This window comes from Arachis ipaensis, chromosome B4, assembly GCF_059453495.1.
Source record: "Arachis ipaensis isolate K30076 ecotype BB chromosome B4, ASM5945349v1, whole genome shotgun sequence".
Classification (NCBI taxonomy): domain Eukaryota; kingdom Viridiplantae; phylum Streptophyta; class Magnoliopsida; order Fabales; family Fabaceae; genus Arachis; species Arachis ipaensis.
This window is the reverse complement of record NC_142439.1, coordinates 103,589,091-103,608,311: the sequence shown is the minus strand read 5'-3', so window position 1 is coordinate 103,608,311 and position 19,221 is coordinate 103,589,091. Positions and strand designations below refer to the sequence as shown.

Sequence of the window (19,221 nt, the reverse complement as noted above, 5' to 3'; positions counted from 1 at the left end):
ACTCTTGGGATAACCTGGTCAAGGCTTTCTTAGCCAAGTTCTTTCCTCCTCAAAAGCTGAGCAAGCTTAGAGTGGATGTTCAAACCTTCAGACAGAAAGAAGGTGAATCCCTCTATGAAGCTTCGGAGAGATACAAGGAACTGACCAAAAAGTGTCATTCTGACATGCTTTCAGAATGGACCATCCTGGATATATTCTATGATGGTCTGTCTGAATTAGCTAAGATGTCATTGGATACTTCTGCAGGTGGATCCATTCACCTAAAGAAAACACCTGCAGAAGCTCAAGAACTCATTGACATGGTTGCTAATAACCAGTTCATGTACACTTCTGAGGGGAATCCTGTGAGTAATGGGACGCCTCAGAAGAAGGGAGTTCTTGAAATTGATACTCTGAATGCCATATTGGCTCAGAACAAAATATTAACTCAGCAAGTCAATATAATTTCTCAGAGTTTGAATGGAATGCAAGCTGCATCCAACAGTGCTCAAGAGGCATCTTCTGAAGAAGAAGCTTATGATCCTGAAAACCCTGCAATAGCAGAGGTGAATTACATGGGTGAACCTTATGGGAACACCTATAACCCCTCATGGAGAAATCACCCAAATCTCTCATAGAAGGATCAACAAAAGCCTCAACAAGGATTTAATAATGGTGGAAGAAACAGGTTTAGCAATAGCAAGCCTTTTCCATCATCCACTCAGCAACATACAGAGAACTCTGAACAAAATACCTCTAATTTAGCAAACTTAGTCTCTGATCTATCTAAGGCCACTGTGAGTTTCATGAATGAAACAAGGTCCTCCATTAGAAATTTGGAAGCACAAGTGGGCCAGCTGAGTAAGAAGATCACTGAAACCCCTCCTAGTACTCTCCCAAGCAATACAGAAGAAAATCCAAAAGGAGAGTGCAAGGCCATTGATATAACCATCATGGCCAAATCCAAGGAAGAAGGGGAGGACGTGAATCCCAAGGAGGAAGACCTCCTGGGACGTCCAGTGATCAATAAGGAGTTTCCCTTTGAGGAACCAAAGGAATCTGAGACTCAACTAGAGACCATAGAGATTCCATTAAACCTCCTTATGCCATTCATGAGCTCTGATGAGTATTCCTCTTCTGAAGAGAATGAGGATGTTACTGAGGAGCAAGTTACCAAGTACCTTGGTGCAATCATGAAGCTGAATGCCAAATTATTTGGTATTGAGACTTGGGAAGATGAACCTCCCTTGTTCACCAATGAACTGAGTGATCTGGATCAACTGATATTGCCTCAGAAGAAACAGGATCCTGGAAAGTTCCTAATACCTTGTACCATAGGCACCATGACCTTTGAGAAGGCTCTGTGTGACCTTGGTTCAGGGATAAACCTCATGCCACTCTCTGTAATAGAGAAACTGGGAATCTTTGGGGTGCAAGCTGCTAAAATCTCATTAGAGATGGCAAACAATTCAAGAAAATAGGCTTATGGACAAGTAGAGGAGATATTAGTAAAGGTTGAAGGCCTTTACATCCCTGCTAATTTCATAGTTCTAGATACTGGAAAGGATGAGGATGAATTCATTATCCTTGGAAGACCCTTCCTAGCCACAGCAAGAGCTGTGATTGATGTTAACAGAGGTGAACTAGTTCTTCAATTGAATGAGGACTCCCTTGAGTTTAAAACTCAAGGACATCCTTCTGTAAACTTGGAAAAGAGGCACAGTAAGCTTCTCTCAAAGCAGAGTCAACCAGAGCCCCCACAGTCAAACTCTAAGTTTGGTGTTGGGAGGCCACAACCAAACTCTAAGTTTGGGGTTGAACTCCCATATCCAAACTCTAAGTTTGGTGTTGGGGAGTTTCAACAATGCTCTGAACATCTGTGAGGCTCCATGAGAGCCCACTGTCAAGCTATTGACATTAAAGAAGCGCTTGTTGGGAGGCAACCCAATTTTTATTTAATTATATTTTTATTAGCTATATGTCTTTATAGGTTCATGATCATGTGGAGTCACAAAATAAATATAAAAATTGAAAACAGAATCAAAAACAGTAGAAGAAAAATCACACCCTGGAAGAGGATCTCACTGGCGTTTAAACGCCAGTAAGGAGCATCTGTCTGGCGTTGAACGCCAGAAACAAGCAGCATCCTGGCGTTCAGATGCCAGAAATGCACAGTGAAGAAGAGCTGGCGCTGAACGCCAGAAACAAGCATCTGGGCGTTGAACGCCCAGAACAAGTATCAGTTCGGCGTTTAAACGCCAGAATTGCATGCAAAGGCATTTTACATGCCTAATTGGTGCAGGGATGCAAATCCTTGACACCTCAGGATCTGTGGACCTCATAGGATCCCCACCTACCTCACCCTCTCTCTCTCCATTCATGGTCATCCCTTCTGTTTTCCATTTACCACTCACATCCATACACCCACCTACCTTCAAATTCAACATCTCTTTCCCACCCAATCCCACCCATATGGCCGAATACACACATCCCTCCATCTCCTCCATATCTTCTTCTTCTTCTTCTTCTATTCTTTCTTCTTTTTCTCGAGGGCGAGCAACATTCTAAGTTTGGTGTGGTAAAAGCATAGCTTTTTTGTTTTTCCATAACCATTAATGGCACCTAAGGCCAGAGAAACCTCAAGAAAGAGGAAAGGGAAGACAATTGCTTCCACCTCTGAGCCATGGGAGATGGAAAGATTCATTTCACAAGCCCATCACTAAGAAAAGGATGGAGCAAACAAGAGAGCACATTCATGGATCTCAACAGGCACATGAAGAAGCTCATCATCAAGAAACCCCTGAGATACCTCAAGGGATGCACTTTCCTCCACAGAATTTTTGGGAGCAAATCAACACCTCCCTAGGAGAATTATGTTCCAACATGGGACAATTAAGGGTGGAACATCAAGAGCACTCCATCATCCTTCATGAAATTAAAGAAGATCAAAAAGCAATGAGGGAGGAGCAACAAAGACAAGGAAGAGACATAGAAGAGCTCAAGGACATCATTGGTTCCTCAAGAAGGAAACGCCACCATCACTAAGGTGGACTCATTCCTTGTTCTTAAATTCTCTATTTTTCGTTTTCTATGTTAAGTGCTTATCTAAGTTTGTGTCTTATTACATGATCATTAGTATTTAGTAACTTTGTCTTAAAGTTATGAATATCCAATGAATCCACCACCTCTCTTAAATGAAAAATGTTTTAATTCAAAAGAACAAGAAGTACATGAGTTTTGAATTTATCCTTGAACTTAGTTTAATTATATTGATGTGGTGACAATGCTTCTTGTTTTCTGAATGAATGCTTGAACAGTGCATATGTCTTTTGAAGTTGTTGTTTAAGAATGTTAAATATGTTGGCTCTTGAAAGAATGATGACAAGGAGACATGCTATTTGATAATCTGAAAAATCATAAAAATGATTCTTGAAGCAAGAAAAAGCAGCAAAGAACAAAGCTTGCAAAAAAAAAAAAGAAAAAAATGGCGAAAAAAAAAGAAAAAAGAAAAAGCAAGCAGAAAAAGCCAAAAGCTCTTAAAACCAAAAGGCAAGAGCAAAAAGCCAATAACCCTTAAAACCAAAAGGCAAGGGTGAATAAAAAGGATCCCAAGGCTTTGAGCATCAGTGGATAGGAGGGCCTAAAGGAATAAAATCCTGGCCTAAGCGGCTAAACCAAGCTGTCCCTAACCATGTGCTTGTGGCGTGAAGGTGTCAAATGAAAACTTGAGACTGAGCGGTTAAAGTCAAGGTCCAAAGCAAAAGAAGAGTGTGCTTAAGAACCCTGGACACCTCTAATTGGGGACTTTAGCAAAGCTGAGTCACAATCTGAAAAGGTTCACCCAGTTATGTGTCTGTGGCATTTATGTATCCGGTGGTAATACTGGAAAACAAAGTGCTTAGGGCCACGGCCAAGACTCATAAAGTAGTTGTGTTCAAGAATCAACATACTGAACTAGGAGAATCAATAACACTATCTAAACTTTGAGTTCCTATAGATGCCAATCATTCTGAACCTCAATGGATAAAGTGAGATGCCAAAACTATTTAAGAGGTAAAAAGCTACAAGTTCCGCTCATCTGATTGGAGCTATGTTTCATTGATAGTTTGGAATTTATAGTATATTCTCTTCTTTTTATCCTATTTGATTTTCAGTTGCTTGGGGACAAGCAACAATTTAAGTTTGGTGTTGTGATGAGCGGATAATTTATACGCTTTTTGGCATTGTTTTTAGTATGTTTTTAGTAGAATCTAGTTACTTTTAGGGATGTTTTTATTAGTTTTTATGTTAAATTCACATTTCTGGACTTTACTATGAGTTTGTATGTTTTTCTATGATTTCAGGTATTTTCTGGCTGAAATTGAGGGACTTGAGCAAAAATCAGATTCAGAGGTTGAAGAAGGACTGCTAATGCTATTGGATTCTGACCTCCCTGCACTCAAAGTGGATTTTCTGGAGCTACAGAACTCAAAATGGCGCGCTTCCAATTGCTTTGGAAAGTAGACATCCAGGGCTTTCCAGCAATATATAATAATCTATACTTTGGCCGAGTTTAGATGACGCATAAGGGCGTTGAACGCCAGTTCTACGCTGCTGTCTGGAGTTAAATGCCAGAAACACGTCACAAACCAGAGTTGAACGCCAAAAACACGTTACAACTTGGCGTTCAACTCCAAAAAGAGCCTCTGTACGTGTAACATTCAAGCTCAGCCCAAGCACACACCAAGTGGGCCCCGAAAGTAGATTTATGCATCAATTACTTACTTCTGTAAACCCTAGTAACTAGTTTACTATAAATATGACTTTTTACTATTGTATTTGACATCTTTAGAAGATCCTGGATTTTATTTTTGATCCGGTGATCACGTTTTGAGGGCTGGCCATTCGGCCATGCCTGGACCTTTCACTTATGTATCTTCAAATGGTAGAGTTTCTGCACTCCATAGATTAAGGTGTGGAGCTCTGCTGTTCCTCATGAATTAATGCAAAGTACTACTATTTTTCTATTCTATTAAACTTATTCCACTTCTAAGATATTCATTCGCACTTCAACATGAATGTGATAAACGTGACAATCATCATCATTCCCCCACGAACGCGTGCCTGACAACCACTTCCGTTCTACCTTCGATTGAATGATTATCTCTTGGATCTCTTAATCAGAATCTTCGTGGTATAAGCTAGATTGATGGCGGCATTCATGAGAATCCGGAAAGTCTAAACCTTATCTGTGGTATTCCGAGTAGGATTCTGGGATTGAATGACTGTGACGAACTTCAAACTCGCGAGTGCTGGGCGTAGTGACAGACGCAAAAGGAGGGTGAATCCTATTCCAGTATGATCGAGAACCTCAGATGATTATCCGTGCTGTGACAGAGCATTTGGACCATTTTCACAAGAGGATAGGATGCAGCCATTGACCACGGTGATGCCTCCAGACGATTAGCCATGCAGTGACAGCGCATCGGACCATTTTCCAGAGAGGATGAAAAGTAGCCATTGACAATGGTGATGTCCTTACATAAAGCCACCCATAGAAAGGAGTATGATTGATTGGATGAAGACAGCAGGAAAGAAGAAGTTCAGAGGGACAAAAGCATCTCTATACCTTTATCTGAAATTCTCACCAATGATATACATAAGTATTTCTATCTTTATTTTCTGTCTATTTATTACTTATTTTTGAAAACTCCATAACCATTTGATATCCGCCTGACTGAGATCTACAAGATGACCATAGCTTGCTTCATACCAACAATCTCCGTGGGATCGACCCTTACTCACGTAAGGTTTTATTACTTGGACGACCCAGTGTACTTGCTGGTTAGTTGTATCGAAGTTGTGAATGAAAAACGATTAATTAAGACGTGCGTACAGAGTTTTTGGTGCCGTTGCCTGAGATCACAATTTCGTGCACCAGTTTGCCTAATTTATTAGCCATGCTTATCTGCTATTTGTCCTACTTGCTGTAATTGCATCCTATCTGTATTTTCTTTTCCTATCTTGTATTTCTTTGCAACTGAGAGATCCCTCATGCTGGCAAAGGTGATGCCGAGGGTAGTTCTACTGGTGATTATTACATTTAGGTTGATAGGAGTTGAAGAGTTAGATTAGAACTAGAATCCATAAATAGATTCCTAAATTTCTGGTTTAGTATACTTCTTTAAGTTTAAATATGAGTGTCAAAGTTCTAGAAATGCCTCTGGCTTTCCTAAGACTTTATCTATTACCTATGTGGGTACCTTTATCATGTTGAGAACCACGGTTTTCATTCCATACATATTTTTTGTTATTTTTCAGATGCAGGTTGAGATGCACCTTGTTGAGTGTCTGAAGGTCTCTATGCAATCGAAGATATTGTCTTTTGGGATGGTATATGTTGGTTTTAGGCTATGTATTTATGTATACAGATTCTCCACATGTATAATTTGTATTTTGCCCTCCAAGAGTCTATTTTGGAGAAAAAGGTGTTTATGTTGTCTTTTAGGTTAGACTTTTGGGATATATATATATACACACATATGTATTTACATCTCCGGCCAGCCTTAACTTCACAGGTCGAATTTGGAGCTTGATATTTTGTATCTTTTGGTATTCTGATCCTTATGTATATAAGCTTTATCCTTCCTTTTTATTTGGTTATCTTTTTACATGTGCGATGCGTGATGAGAGGCCTAGAGTAGGTTCGGAATTTCACAAAATAGATTTTTCGTTGCAAGTATAGTTCCGAACCAACAATTGACCCTAATCAAAATTTAACTGAAGATATTGTCACAATTCAAATAAAATTAACCGAGAGTATTTAGACTCCCGGGTCATTTTCTCTAGGAACTAATGCCAACAAGCACACAATTTTGGTTGTGAGATCAAAAGAGTTTTCAACAATAAGGAAGCAAACAAATAAAGAGATAAAAGAACGCTCAAAATTGTAATTAATAAACTTATAAAGGAATAAAAGAACTATGTATATAATACGGACAAGTAAGACTCAAAATTGATGGAAATATGGTCAAAAACATAAATGAAACCTTGACTTGGGATGAGCTATGGAATCCCTTCCTTGCCATAACCACAACTATGATAATTGTGATGGATTAATCTCACTAAGTCAACCCTTAACATCGAAGAGTAAGTCAAGTGAGCATAATTGTTATTAATCCACAAATCCTAGCTAACTTACTAATTACCTTAGTAAGAAGCTAGCGTTAGTGGAAACAATAACAACTAACAACCCAAGAAGTATCACTAAATATTGGACATTATGGCTCTAGCAATCCATATACTCATTTCCCCTAAGCCAAGGGGTGGAAATTACCCCATAATCAAAATTGGCATTTCATCAAACACCTAATGGGCATAAACATAAAACATGGCAAAATTGGAAAAATGATGAAAGTTATAAACCATAAATGATCACAATCAACAAAGACAACTCAAACAAACATAAAATAATCAACAATCATCAAATCAACTAACTAAATCTAAATTGCAAAACTATATATATTGATAAGAGAAATGAAAATAAAAGAAAGTGTAGAACAAGTGTAGTAATTAAAAGAGAAATTAAAGAAATACTTACAATGAAATTGCTATAATCCCAAATCAAAACTTGAAGTATAAAATGCTACAAACCCTAATTAAGAATCCTAAGAAAATTTGAGAGAAAACTAACCTAAACTACCCTAAAACTACTCCTACTATGTGTGTTTTCCTAATCTAAGTGAGCTCCCTTTGTTATGTGTTGTTGCTCCTTCATGTAGCCTTTGATTTCAGCATCCAAGCCTTCAGAAATGGGCCAAAAGATCCCCAAAATCGCGAGCCACGTGATTTTTTAATGAAGTCACACGCTGGTACTTGTGCGTACACACAGGTGTGTGCGCACGCACACATGCTGAAATTTCCTCTTGTACGTACGCACAGAGAGTTATGCGTACGCACACATGGCTGTGTGCTTCTCCTTTGTTTTCTTCATGTTTTCTCCCAATTGCATGCTTTTCTTCCACTCTTATCAAGCCATTCCTACCTATTATACCTGAAATCACTCATCAAAACCATCAAAGCATCGAATGGGATGAAAGTGGAATAAAATTGATTAAATTAAGCACCAAATAGCATGTTTTCACAATTAGGCACAATTTAGAGAGAAAACACAAAAGTATACTATTTAGATGAATAAATATGGGTTTATATGATGAAATCCACTCGAATCAGTCCAAAATATATCATCAAATATGGATTCATCAATGCACTTTTCTTTTTGCGATTTTTACTTAAGCTTTTCTTCAAAGCTCCTAGTTACAAATTCCTTCAACTAATGGGAACGGGGGAAATGGCGGAGGCAGGCCGATGACATTGTCGACTTTCCTGAAAATAAACCCGTCAACTTTTAGAGGAACCACGAATACCACTGAGGCGGACAATTGGTTTCAGGCAATGTAACAACCGTTACAAGCACAAAAGTTCCTGAAGACCAGTGTGTTGAGTTTGCCACATATCAGTTGATGGGTGAAGCTCAGCTGATGGGAGAAGCACAAGAATTAAAGGAGATAACCAGCGAAGAGTGACGCGTGCGCGTGAATTGGAGATCTGCACAGCGACGCGTGTGCGTACCTGATGCGTACGCGTGACAAGCGAAGAAGATCATCGACGCGTACGCGTGATATGCGCTACCTGCAGAAATCACAAAAAATGATGGGGGCAATTTTGGGCCGAGTTTCGACCCAATTTTCAGCCCAGAATCACATATTAGAGCCAGGGGATAGCAGGGACTCAGGGGACACTCACACATTATCTCATTCATTAGTTTTTAGTTTAGTTTTTGGGGAATCTTAGAGAAAATTACTACTTCCTCTAGGTTTTTCACGTTCGTGATTTTAGAAGTTTTATGCTTTTGATTTGGATATTGAAGAGTTATTACCTCCATTGAAGTTTCCATTATTCTAGTTTATTTCTTTATTCCTTTACTCTTTTAATTGCCCATTTACCCTGTTCAGATACGTATGTTTATGATTTTGGGATTTATTAATGCAAAGAACTATTTTTACCTTTAATCAATTTTCAGTTGTTATTCAATTTATCATGTCTTCTCTTTATTCCCCTTTTATGCTTATGAACGTAGTATTCATGTCAATGGAGTAGGCTCCCAACTTGACTTGGGAGTTGATTAAGAGGAAAACCTTGAGTTATGAATACTCAAGTGTTAATTCTAATTGGAAGTTGTTTCCTGACTCTCTAGTCTCTAAAGATTAGGACTTGAGGATAGGGTTGATCGGTTAGTTACTTGACTTTCCTTTATTCAGTAAGGGATAACTAAGTAGAACAACAACCTATTACTATTACACTTGGGAACATCCAACAAGGATAGAACTTTCGATTAATCTTCTCCCAGTCAAGGCTTTTTATCATAGTTAATTGAATCTCTTGTTAATTTTCCCTGCTTTAATTCTATTCTCCAACTCCAGATTTCTCAGAACCCTCCTGATCAATAAAATAGCACTCTCTCTGCAACTCGTTGGGAGACGACCTGGGATTCATACTCCCAGTATTTTTATTCTAAAATTGTGACAACCCTTTCTAAATTGATAAACGGGTTTTTGTCGGTTAAGAACTGTACTTACAACGCTATTTTCACTATAAATTCTTAATCGGCATTTTTTTCACCATGTCAATTTTTGGCGCCATTGCGGGGACTTGCAATAGTGTGCTAAATTATTGATTGGTGTAAATAATTTTTAAGTTTATTTATTTGCATATTTTATTATATCTTATTACCATGAGCTGTATGTTTCTTTCATTGAATGACGCGTTCACTGCCTGACCCAAGCTTAGCCGCATTTGATCTTGAAATTGAAAGAACTATTTCACGTATTAGGCGAGCTCGACGTAGGCTATCCTGCGAGGGTGGTGAAGTCGTCACTACCAATTCACCAGTCTTATCTGAAGGCGAATTGAAATGCCATTTGAAGAAGAAACAAGCTCCTCTTTTACTGACTTAGTTGATTTACGTGCAGGTAATATGGCAGAGCCCAGAAGGATTACTCTCCAGGAGGCAGGAGCCCCAGACTTTACACTGCAACCGTATCAAGTGCGTCACCCAAATCTGGCTGCAGAATTTAAACTGAAGATCGTGCTAATCAACTTGATACCTAAGTTTCATGGCTTCCATGCTCAGGAGCCTATAAAGCACCTCAGGGATTTTCAAATAGCATGTTCTACTGTTAGGCGTCATGGTGCAGATGAGACTTCTATTCTGCTAACCGCCTTCCCGTTCTCTCTTGAGGGAAAGGTGAGGGAGTGGTACTACACTCAACCTGAAGCAGTTGTTACTAACTGGGATACACTCAGGAGAAAATTCTTGGAAAAATACTTTCCAGCTGAAGTTACTGATAGACTGAGGAAAGAAATTTCCTGCATTATTCAAGGCGAATCAGAGACTCTTTATGAGTATTGGGAGCACTTCAGGAATCTTCTGGACGTATGCCCCCACCATATGATTGACAAGTTGGTATTGATCAGCTACTTCACACAAGGCATGAAGCCTCAGGATAAGACTACACTGGATGGTGCGAGTAATGGTTCTCTGAAAAAGTACAAGACCACAGATGAAGCGTGGCAACTGATCAGTGACCTAACTGAGTCCACTCGGAATCACAGGCACAGGAACAACCATCCCAAGGCTGTCGCAGAGGTTTCCTCTAGTAGTGAGACTACTGCTCTCACGCAGACTCTATGTGAGATGACCAACTTACTGAAGCAGATAAAGCAGAATCAACAACAACCTCAGCCTCCCCAAGCACAACATAGTCAACAGTTGGTTCTGCAAAGAGTATGCGGAATATGTGCCGATTATACTCATTACACTAATGAGTGTCCGCAGCTCCAACAAGAAGACAACACCTTGGCAGCTACTCATAATTTCTATGACTGCCCGAATCAAAGATATTAGCAACAAGGCGACAGTTACAACCAAGGTAGAAACTACAATCAAGGTTGGCAAGACAACTCCAACCAAGGATAGAGAGACAATTCCAACCAAGGATGGAGGGACAACTACAACAGAGGAGGCAGAGACAACAATGGAAATCAGAGGTAGAACAACAACAACAACAGACAGCAGAATCAAAATCAGCCTTACTGAGCACCTCACCAAAGGCAAGCCCAGAGATCTCAGAACAACCAACAACAAGCCCCTCAAGTCACATACCCACCTCCCTCTTCCAATGACGAACTACTTTAGTCTATTGAGCAAAGACAAAAGACCATGGAGAATACACTTAGCTCTACCTTGAACAGTCTGACCTCTGCTGTACAAGCTCTCGCTTTATAGATTGGATCTATGAATACCCCCAACAGTCAACCTGCAAGCTCTACTGCACTTTCGTCTCATCCTTTATCCAACCCCAAAGGAGGCATCAATGCCATCACTTTAAGGTCTAGAACCACACTGCAAGGGAAGAGTCATGAGGAGCCAAACCCAAAAGAGAACATTCAAGTTAAAGATGCTGTTGAGGTAGAAGATGCTGAAGAGGAAGAGGAGGTACAAGACATGGTTGAAGAAGAAGCAACTCAACCAGAGAATAGCGCATCAAAGGCAGCTGAAGCTACATGTGACGCCATCCCTATCCCCTTTCCACACCTTTCAAGGAAGTCCAGAAAGCAGATGGAGCTCGATCCCAAAATGGTAGAAATCTTCAAAAAGGTTGAAGTAACTATTTCCCTTTTTGATGCTATTCAGCAAGTACCTAAATATGCGAAATTTCTAAAATATTTGTGCATGCATAAGGATAAAATTAATGAATTAGAAATTATTCCTTTAGGTAGTTCTATATCTGCTTTAATGGGAGATATACCAGAAAAATGTAGTGATCCAGGTCCATGCATGGTTAGCTGTACCATTGAGGGTGTAACAATTTCTGACTGCATGTGTGATCTAGGAGCATGTGTGAGTATTATGCCATTATCTGTATATGATGCTTTGAGGCTCCCTCCCTTAAAAAGGTCGGCAGCACGTTTTATTTTGGCAGATAAAAGCATAATTTCTGTGGTTGGGATTGCTGAGGACGTGCTAATGAGCATTAAGGGGCTGACATTCCCTATTGATTTTTACATCTTGGAGATGCCCCCTAATGACTCAGGAAGACCATCATCCATCCTGCTTGGAAGGCCATTTTTGAAGACTTCAAAATTCAAGTTGGACGCCTTCTCAGGAATATACTCTTTTGAGATAGATGGCAGAACAATGAGCTTCAATCTGGATGAAGCTATGAGGCATCCACCGGAAGATCACTCCATCTTTTAGTGCGATATTATTGATGAGACCATGGCTACAGTCCATCAGGAAGAAATAGAAGAGATGCACATGGAGCAAGATGCAAGTGTGGGGAAGCCCTCTGAGCTTCCTGAAGATGTCATGCCACCACACGTAGCTCCAGATGATCAAGTGCCTAGCCAGGAGCAGAAAACAGAACTGAAGCCCCTTCTACCCCACCTCAAGTACGCATACCTTGAGGATAACCAGAAGCTTCCAGTTATCATTGCAAGGGAACTCACATCCCAACAGGAGGAGCAGCTGCTTAGTGTGCTGAGAAAACACAAGAAAGCAATTGGGTGGAGCTTGGAGGATATAGTAGGCATCAGCCTCCAAGTCTGTGAACACCGGATATTTTTAGAAGAGGGAGCAAGGCCTATCCGTCAACCTCAAAGGCGGCTTAACCCCACTATCTTGGAAGTTGTCAAGAAAGAAGTGACCAGATTACTTGAAGCAGACATTATCTACCTCATCTCAGATAGCGAATGGGTCAGCCCAGTACAAGTGGTGCCCAAGAAGTCTGGAGTCACAACAGTGAAGAATGAGCAAGGAGAGATCATAACAACTAGAGTGCAGAATGCCTGGGGGGTGTGCATTGATTACAGGCGCCTCAACCAGGCTACTCTCAAGGATCACTACACATAGCCTTTCATCGATCAGATGCTTGATCGCTTGTCAGTTAAATCACACTACTGCTTTTTAAACGGTTATACTGGTTATTTTCAAATTCTTATAGCTCTTGAAGATCAGGAGAAAACTACTTTTACATGTCCCTTTGGAACATATGCATATAGGAGAATGCCTTTTGGCTTATGTAAAGCACCAGCTACGTTCCAAAGATGCATGATGAGCATTTTCTCTGATCTTCTTGAAGACTGTATGGAAGTTTTCATGGATGATTTTAGTGTGTATGGTGATTCTTTCAACCTTTGCTTGGATAGTTTAGCTAGAGTATTAGACAGGTGTGTTAGTTCAAACCTTGTATTGAATTTTAAAAAATATCATTTTATGCTTAAACAAGGTGTTATTCTAGGACACATTTTCTCTAATACTGGTATTTCTGTAGATCCAGCAAAGGTAAATGTCATTTCTAGTTTACCTTACCCCTCCTGCGTGAGGAAAGTCCGTTCGTTCCTTGGCCATGCAGGTTTTTATCGGAGATTTATCAAGGACTTCAGTAAGGTAACTTTACCTTTATCTAGACTGCTACAGAAGTATCTTGAATTCGAGCTGAGTGAGGACTGTATGGAAGCGTTTGATAAGCTAAAGATCGCCTTGACTCAAGCTCCGATTGTGAGAGGACTAGACTGGAGCCATGATGCCAGGGCATTTTGGCCAGTTTCACTGACCTTTTCTTTACTGTTTTTAGGATAGTTTCATGCATTTCTTTAGGAAATAAGCTAGTTTTGGGTAAATATTCACTTATGCCTTGACTCAAGCATACATTGTGCATTTTACATGATTTCATGAGGATTTTGCATAAGTTTAGTGACAAATATTATGTTGCATTACTCATGACTTAGACTAGAGCTTTGATACACCTTGTTGCTTGATTTCAGGACTAACAAGGAGCAAGAAAAGGGGAGGTAACTTGCAAAGATTAATGAGAAAAGTGATTGCCAATAACACTCTCAAAAAGCCATCAATGCCCACGTTAGAGAGTCACGTTAAGCAAGTTAACGTGAACTCTAACGTGGAGAAAAGAAGTTGAGCCAACGTTAATGACACTCAACATTGTCACTAACGTTGGCACTTACTCATAAGTGGCCACGTTACAAGCCACGTTAACCTAGTTAACGTGGCCTCTAACGTTAAGGGGGAGGGAGAGAAGCCAACGTTAGTGACACTCAACATTGTCACTAACGTTGGCCTATGGTGCTAAGTACAACGTTAACTCCCACGTTAACTTGGTTAACGTGGGGACTAACGTAGAGGATGAAGAGTTGTCGACAACGTTAGTGACACTCAACATTGTCACTAACGTTGAAGCAACCACACAACCCCCAAGAGTCACGTTAACTTCCACGTTAACTTGGTTAACGTGGAAGCTAACGATGAGAAATGAAGGATGAGCCAACGTTAGTGACACTCAACATTGTCACTAACGTTGGGATGGCTAAAAGATGGCCACGTTAGAAGCCACGTTAACCTAGTTAACGTGGACTCTAACGTGAGACCTAGGGGCACATTGGAACGTTAGTGACAATGTTGAATGTCACTAACGTTCTCGAAGGATGGCAAAGGCCACGTTAGAAGCCACGTTAACCTAGTTAACGTGAGCTTTAACGTGAAGCAAGAAGGGGAACACTGGAACGTTAGTGACAATGTTGAGTGTCACTAATGTTCTCGAAGGTTTACAAGGCAACGTTAAAAGCCACGTTAACCTAGTTAACGTGGGTTTTAACGTGAGGCAAAGGGGTGCATTGGAACGTTAGTGACAATGTTAAGTGTCACTAACGTTCCCGAACTTGGACTTTCATTAAATGATTAACACTCCTTACGCCCTGAGCTTAAGTCTATGCCCACTCCGCACTTTCTCTCTGCAAGTAAAGCCAAGCCCAAATAAAGAAAGGAACAGCTTCAAACTCAAGATCCAAAGGCCCAAGACTTGAAGAGTGAACTAGAAGCTGAGAAGAGTAGTATATATAGGAGTAGCTTTGAATTGTAAAAGAGTTCTGGAGGCTGAAGAACCACTCTCTGTATTTACTTTCTTTGCAATTTCTAGTTTTATGATGTATTCTCCATCTTTGTTTTCATTTTCAAGAGCTATGAACAAATAAACCCCTTTCATTGGGTTAGGGAGCTCTGTTGTAATTTGATGGATCAATACTAATTTTCATTGTTCTTCTTCTATCTTTCCTCTTGATTTTACTTGAAAGCTTTCGATCTTCATCCAATTGAGTAGTTATCTTGGAAGAGAAGCTATTCAAACTTGGATCTTTTTTGAACCTAGGAAGAGGAATGAAGAGATCAAGCTAGAAATGCTTTCTCATGCTGGACCAAATTGGGTTTGGATGGGTATGTGACTGTAACCCTCTCAATACTTGGTTTGGGAAATGCATGTGGTATAATCAGTGACCATACTTCATCTCTTCTCATGAGCAATTGACCAAGGAATTGGCTATTGATCAAGATTTGAGAGATTGAATTGCAAGGAATTGTAATTCAATCACTTAAGATTGCCAAGGAGTTCAATGAGTGCATTGATTGAGAAAGAGATGAAAATGAACTTGATCCGGAGAATTGCAACATCTCCTAAGCCCAATGAACTCCCCATCTCTAATCTCACCCATTCTCTTTAATTTCTGCCATTTACTTTTATGAGCAAATCTCCCATTCCCATTTATAATTCTGCAATTTATTTTCAGTCATTTACTTCCAGTCCTTTAATTCTAGCATTTACTTTTCTGTTATTTACATTCCCGCCATTTTATTTTCTGCAACTCTCAACCCAAATTCTGGATTCGCTCAACTAGAACATTCTTCTAATTAAAGTTGCTTGATCAATCAATCCCTGTGGGATTCGACCTCACTCTATTGTGAGTTTTTACTTGACGACAACTTCGGTACACTTGCCGAAGGGAGATTTGTTGAGAGACAAGTTTTTCACGTATCAAGCCAGCCTTCTGAGATTATGTGTGACGCCTCCAACCATGCAGTAGGAGCAGCGCTGGCTCAGCGCGAAGGTAAGGACTCTTTTGTCATTGCTTATGCTTCTAAGACATTAGACGCTGCTCAGTCTAATTACACTACCACTGAAAAAGAGCTTCTAGCTATTATTTTTGCTTTGGATAAATTCTGAGCCTACTTACTTGGTACTAAGGTGGTAGTGTACTCAGACCACGCAGCTCTAAAATATTTATTAGCTAAAATGGAGTCCAAACCAAGGTTGATACGTTGGATATTGTTGCTGCAAGAATTTGATTTAGACATTAAAGATAGGAGTGGTTCCCAGAATTTAGTGGCAGACCACTTGAGTTGCCTTGAGCACATCAAGGATGACTCCACTCCTATCAATGATGCTTTTCTATTTGATAGCTTACAGGCAATATCTGAAGTAGTCCCTTGGTATGCACCCATAGCTAATTATCTAGTTAGTCATACATTCCCTCCTAATTTTACTAAGCATCAGAAGGACAAGCTGAAAAGCGAGTCCAAATATTATATATGGGATGACCCATATTTATGGAGGTATAATGCTGACCAGATAATTAGAAAGTGTGTGCCTCAATCAGAATTCCAGTCAATTTTAGAGGCCTGCCACTCCTCTGAGAGTGGTGGACATTTTGGCCCTCAAAGAACAGCTAGAAAAATTTTAGACTGTGGATTCTGGTGGCCCACTCTCTTTAAGGATGCTGCCGCCTTCTGTAAATCTTGCTCCCCATGCCAAAGGTTTGGGAATATATCCAAGAGAGATGAGATGCCCCAACAGCTTATGCTGTTCTGTGAAATTTTTTATGTTTTGGGCATTGACTTCATGGGTCCATTTCCAAACTCTAATGGTTTCTTATACTTATTGTTAGCTGTAGATTATGTTTCTAAATGGGTGGAAGCAATTCCTGTCCGTACTGAAGATGCTAACACTGTTGTCTCTTTTGTTAGAAATCATATTATCTGTCACTTTGGATCACCACGAGCAATCGTGAGTTATCAAGGCACTCACTTTTGCAATAAGAGATTAACAGGCCTACTAAAGAAACATGGCATCATTCACAAGATATCAACAGCTTACCATCCCCAGACCAATGGGCAAGCCGAGGTGTCTAACAGAGAGATAAAGCGTATATTGCAGAAGATAGTCAAGCCTCACCAGAAGGACTGGAGCACCAGACTTGTTGATGCGCTCTGGGCTTACCAGAAAGCAAATAAGACACCAATCGGAATGAGTCCCTTCCGCTTAGTCTACGGAAAAGCGTGTCACCTCCCAGTGGAGATAGAACACAAAGCTTTCTGGGCGGTACGGGAATGCAACATGAGATTTGAGAAAGCCGGAGCTGAGAGGAAGTTGCAATTACAGGAACTAGAATGCCTTCGTCTAGAAGCTTATGAGAATTCCAGGCTATACAAGGAGAAGGTGAGGGCTGTACATGACAAGAATATAAAGCGCAGGGAGTTCAGACCTGGTGAGTTAGTTCTCCTCTACAACTCTAGGTTGAGACTCATGCCAGACAAGCTGAGATGCAGAGGGGAAGGCACCTATAGGGTGGAAAAGGCTGAACCTTATGGCGTCTTTCACCTGCGCCATCCCTAAAGCCACAAGATCCTCAAAGTTAATGGTCACCGCCTAAAGCTTTGTCATGGTGAAAAGATGAAGGACAACAAGGAACTGGAGATCTTCCTCCTAGAAGATCCATCACCGGCAGACGACTGAGCCTGTGCACCGTCCAACTTAAGGACGTTAAAGCAAAGTGCTGGGTGGGAGACAACCCACCATGGTATGATCGTTCCTCTCTTCTTAGTTTTTATTTTAGTGCCTCTTCTCATTATCACTGCATACATTCCGCATTATCATCTGCATTCTGAAAAAAAAGGGAGTGTTCGACGCGCGAGCGTCGCTGACGCCTACGCGTCATGCGTGAATTCGCAACACCCGGCATTGAACAGAGAGTTGGGCAGGAGTGGTGCTGGAAGTGTGCTAGAAGCACAAACACAACCACGTGTACACGTCCATCATGCGTACGCATCGCTAGCGCTTTCAGCAGTCCACGCGTAAGCGTCCCTGACGCGTACGCGTCACCCTGGAAATTGGCGTAAATAGCGTCCTACACAGAGAGTCATGATGGCTTGGGGATGGAACTGTGCTAGAAGCACAAAGCCCATCACGCGTACGCGTCCCTGACGCATGCGTGTTGTTTGAACTATCTGGCCATCCACGCGTATGCGTGCCTGACGCATATGCGTCATCCGTAATTTTCAACCTACAACCAGAGTGAACAAAGAGTTGTAAGTGCGCGGGGCTGCCTTCGCGTGATTCGCCCAACCCAAGCCATGCGTGCGCGTGCCTGACGCGCACGCGTCACTCTCCCATTTATGCGACCCATGCGTACGCGTGCTACACGCGTATGCGTTGCATGCAACGCACAATTGAAATAGCACGCCGCCCAGATTTCAAACCCTCTCTACCTAATCCTAATTTCTTTCTTCTTCATTCTTCCTTCTATCTTCTTCTTTCTTTTCCTTCTTCTTTTTCCTATCTTTTCTATCTTCTTCTTCTCTTTTCCTCCTACTTCTTTCTCATTGACATCTTCCATTGTCTCCCTCTTTTCATCTTCTTCTCAAGGTTCTTTCTTCCTATCTTCTTTCTTTCCTTCTTACTATTTATCTCTTCTTTCTGCATTCTTTTAATTGGTGTTACAAATCTATATGGGTGATTGTTCTCTTCTATATTTTGCTTATGGATATATTTGGGAGTAATTTGACAATTAATATTCATTTTTGGGTTGCATGCATGTTTGGATTTTATACTTTCCCTAACATACTTTACATGCATACCAAGTGTTTGTGAAAAGCTCGTATGGCATTGTGAATTCTTAACTACTCTGTTCTTTTACTCTACTGCCTATTTTTCACAAAACCCTTGCTATTTTTTATTGATTGAAAATAATTGTCAATATAAACGTGGTTGTTAGTTTGTTACATTTGATAATCAAATTAAGCAATTAATGCTTGATCTATCCTACTCATGCCTTTGTCGACATGCTAATAAACATCTTACATCTAATTGTCTTAATTTATCATGCTATATCTCCATTGATGTCCTAATTACATGGAATTGTGACCATGTGTTTACGACATTCTTCTTTACCTTGGCATGGATTATCACTTGTACTTTCCTCCTCCTTGCTCTAACCCTTTGATTATCACTTGTATGCTTCCTCTTCCCGGTTCTACCTACTTGATTTCATGTCCCTTTCTTTTCTCACTTTTCAGAATGG

At 40.5% G+C, this 19,221-nt stretch overlaps 1 protein-coding gene and 1 non-coding gene across 2 annotated transcripts; one reads left to right on the top strand and one right to left on the bottom strand.

Moving 5' to 3' along the window:
* Positions 1-62: 62 nt before the first annotated feature.
* On the bottom strand, positions 63-166 carry LOC148568629 (small nucleolar RNA R71). The gene has a single exon (XR_015882064.1). It is a non-coding gene; the product is annotated as a small nucleolar RNA R71 (small nucleolar RNA).
* A 17,002-nt stretch (positions 167-17,168) lies between these two features.
* Positions 17,169-17,537, top strand: LOC107636735 (uncharacterized). The gene has a single exon (XM_016340228.1). It carries the CDS (start codon positions 17,169-17,171, stop codon positions 17,535-17,537), a length of 369 nt encoding a protein of 122 aa, XP_016195714.1.
* Positions 17,538-19,221: the final 1,684 nt, after the last annotated feature.

What these genes read in the sequence shown, in the direction of transcription:
- LOC107636735 (XM_016340228.1), top strand. Translation starts at nt 17,169, where the DNA reads ATGAGTCCCTTCCGCTTAGTCTACGGAAAAGCGTGTCACCTCCCAGTG.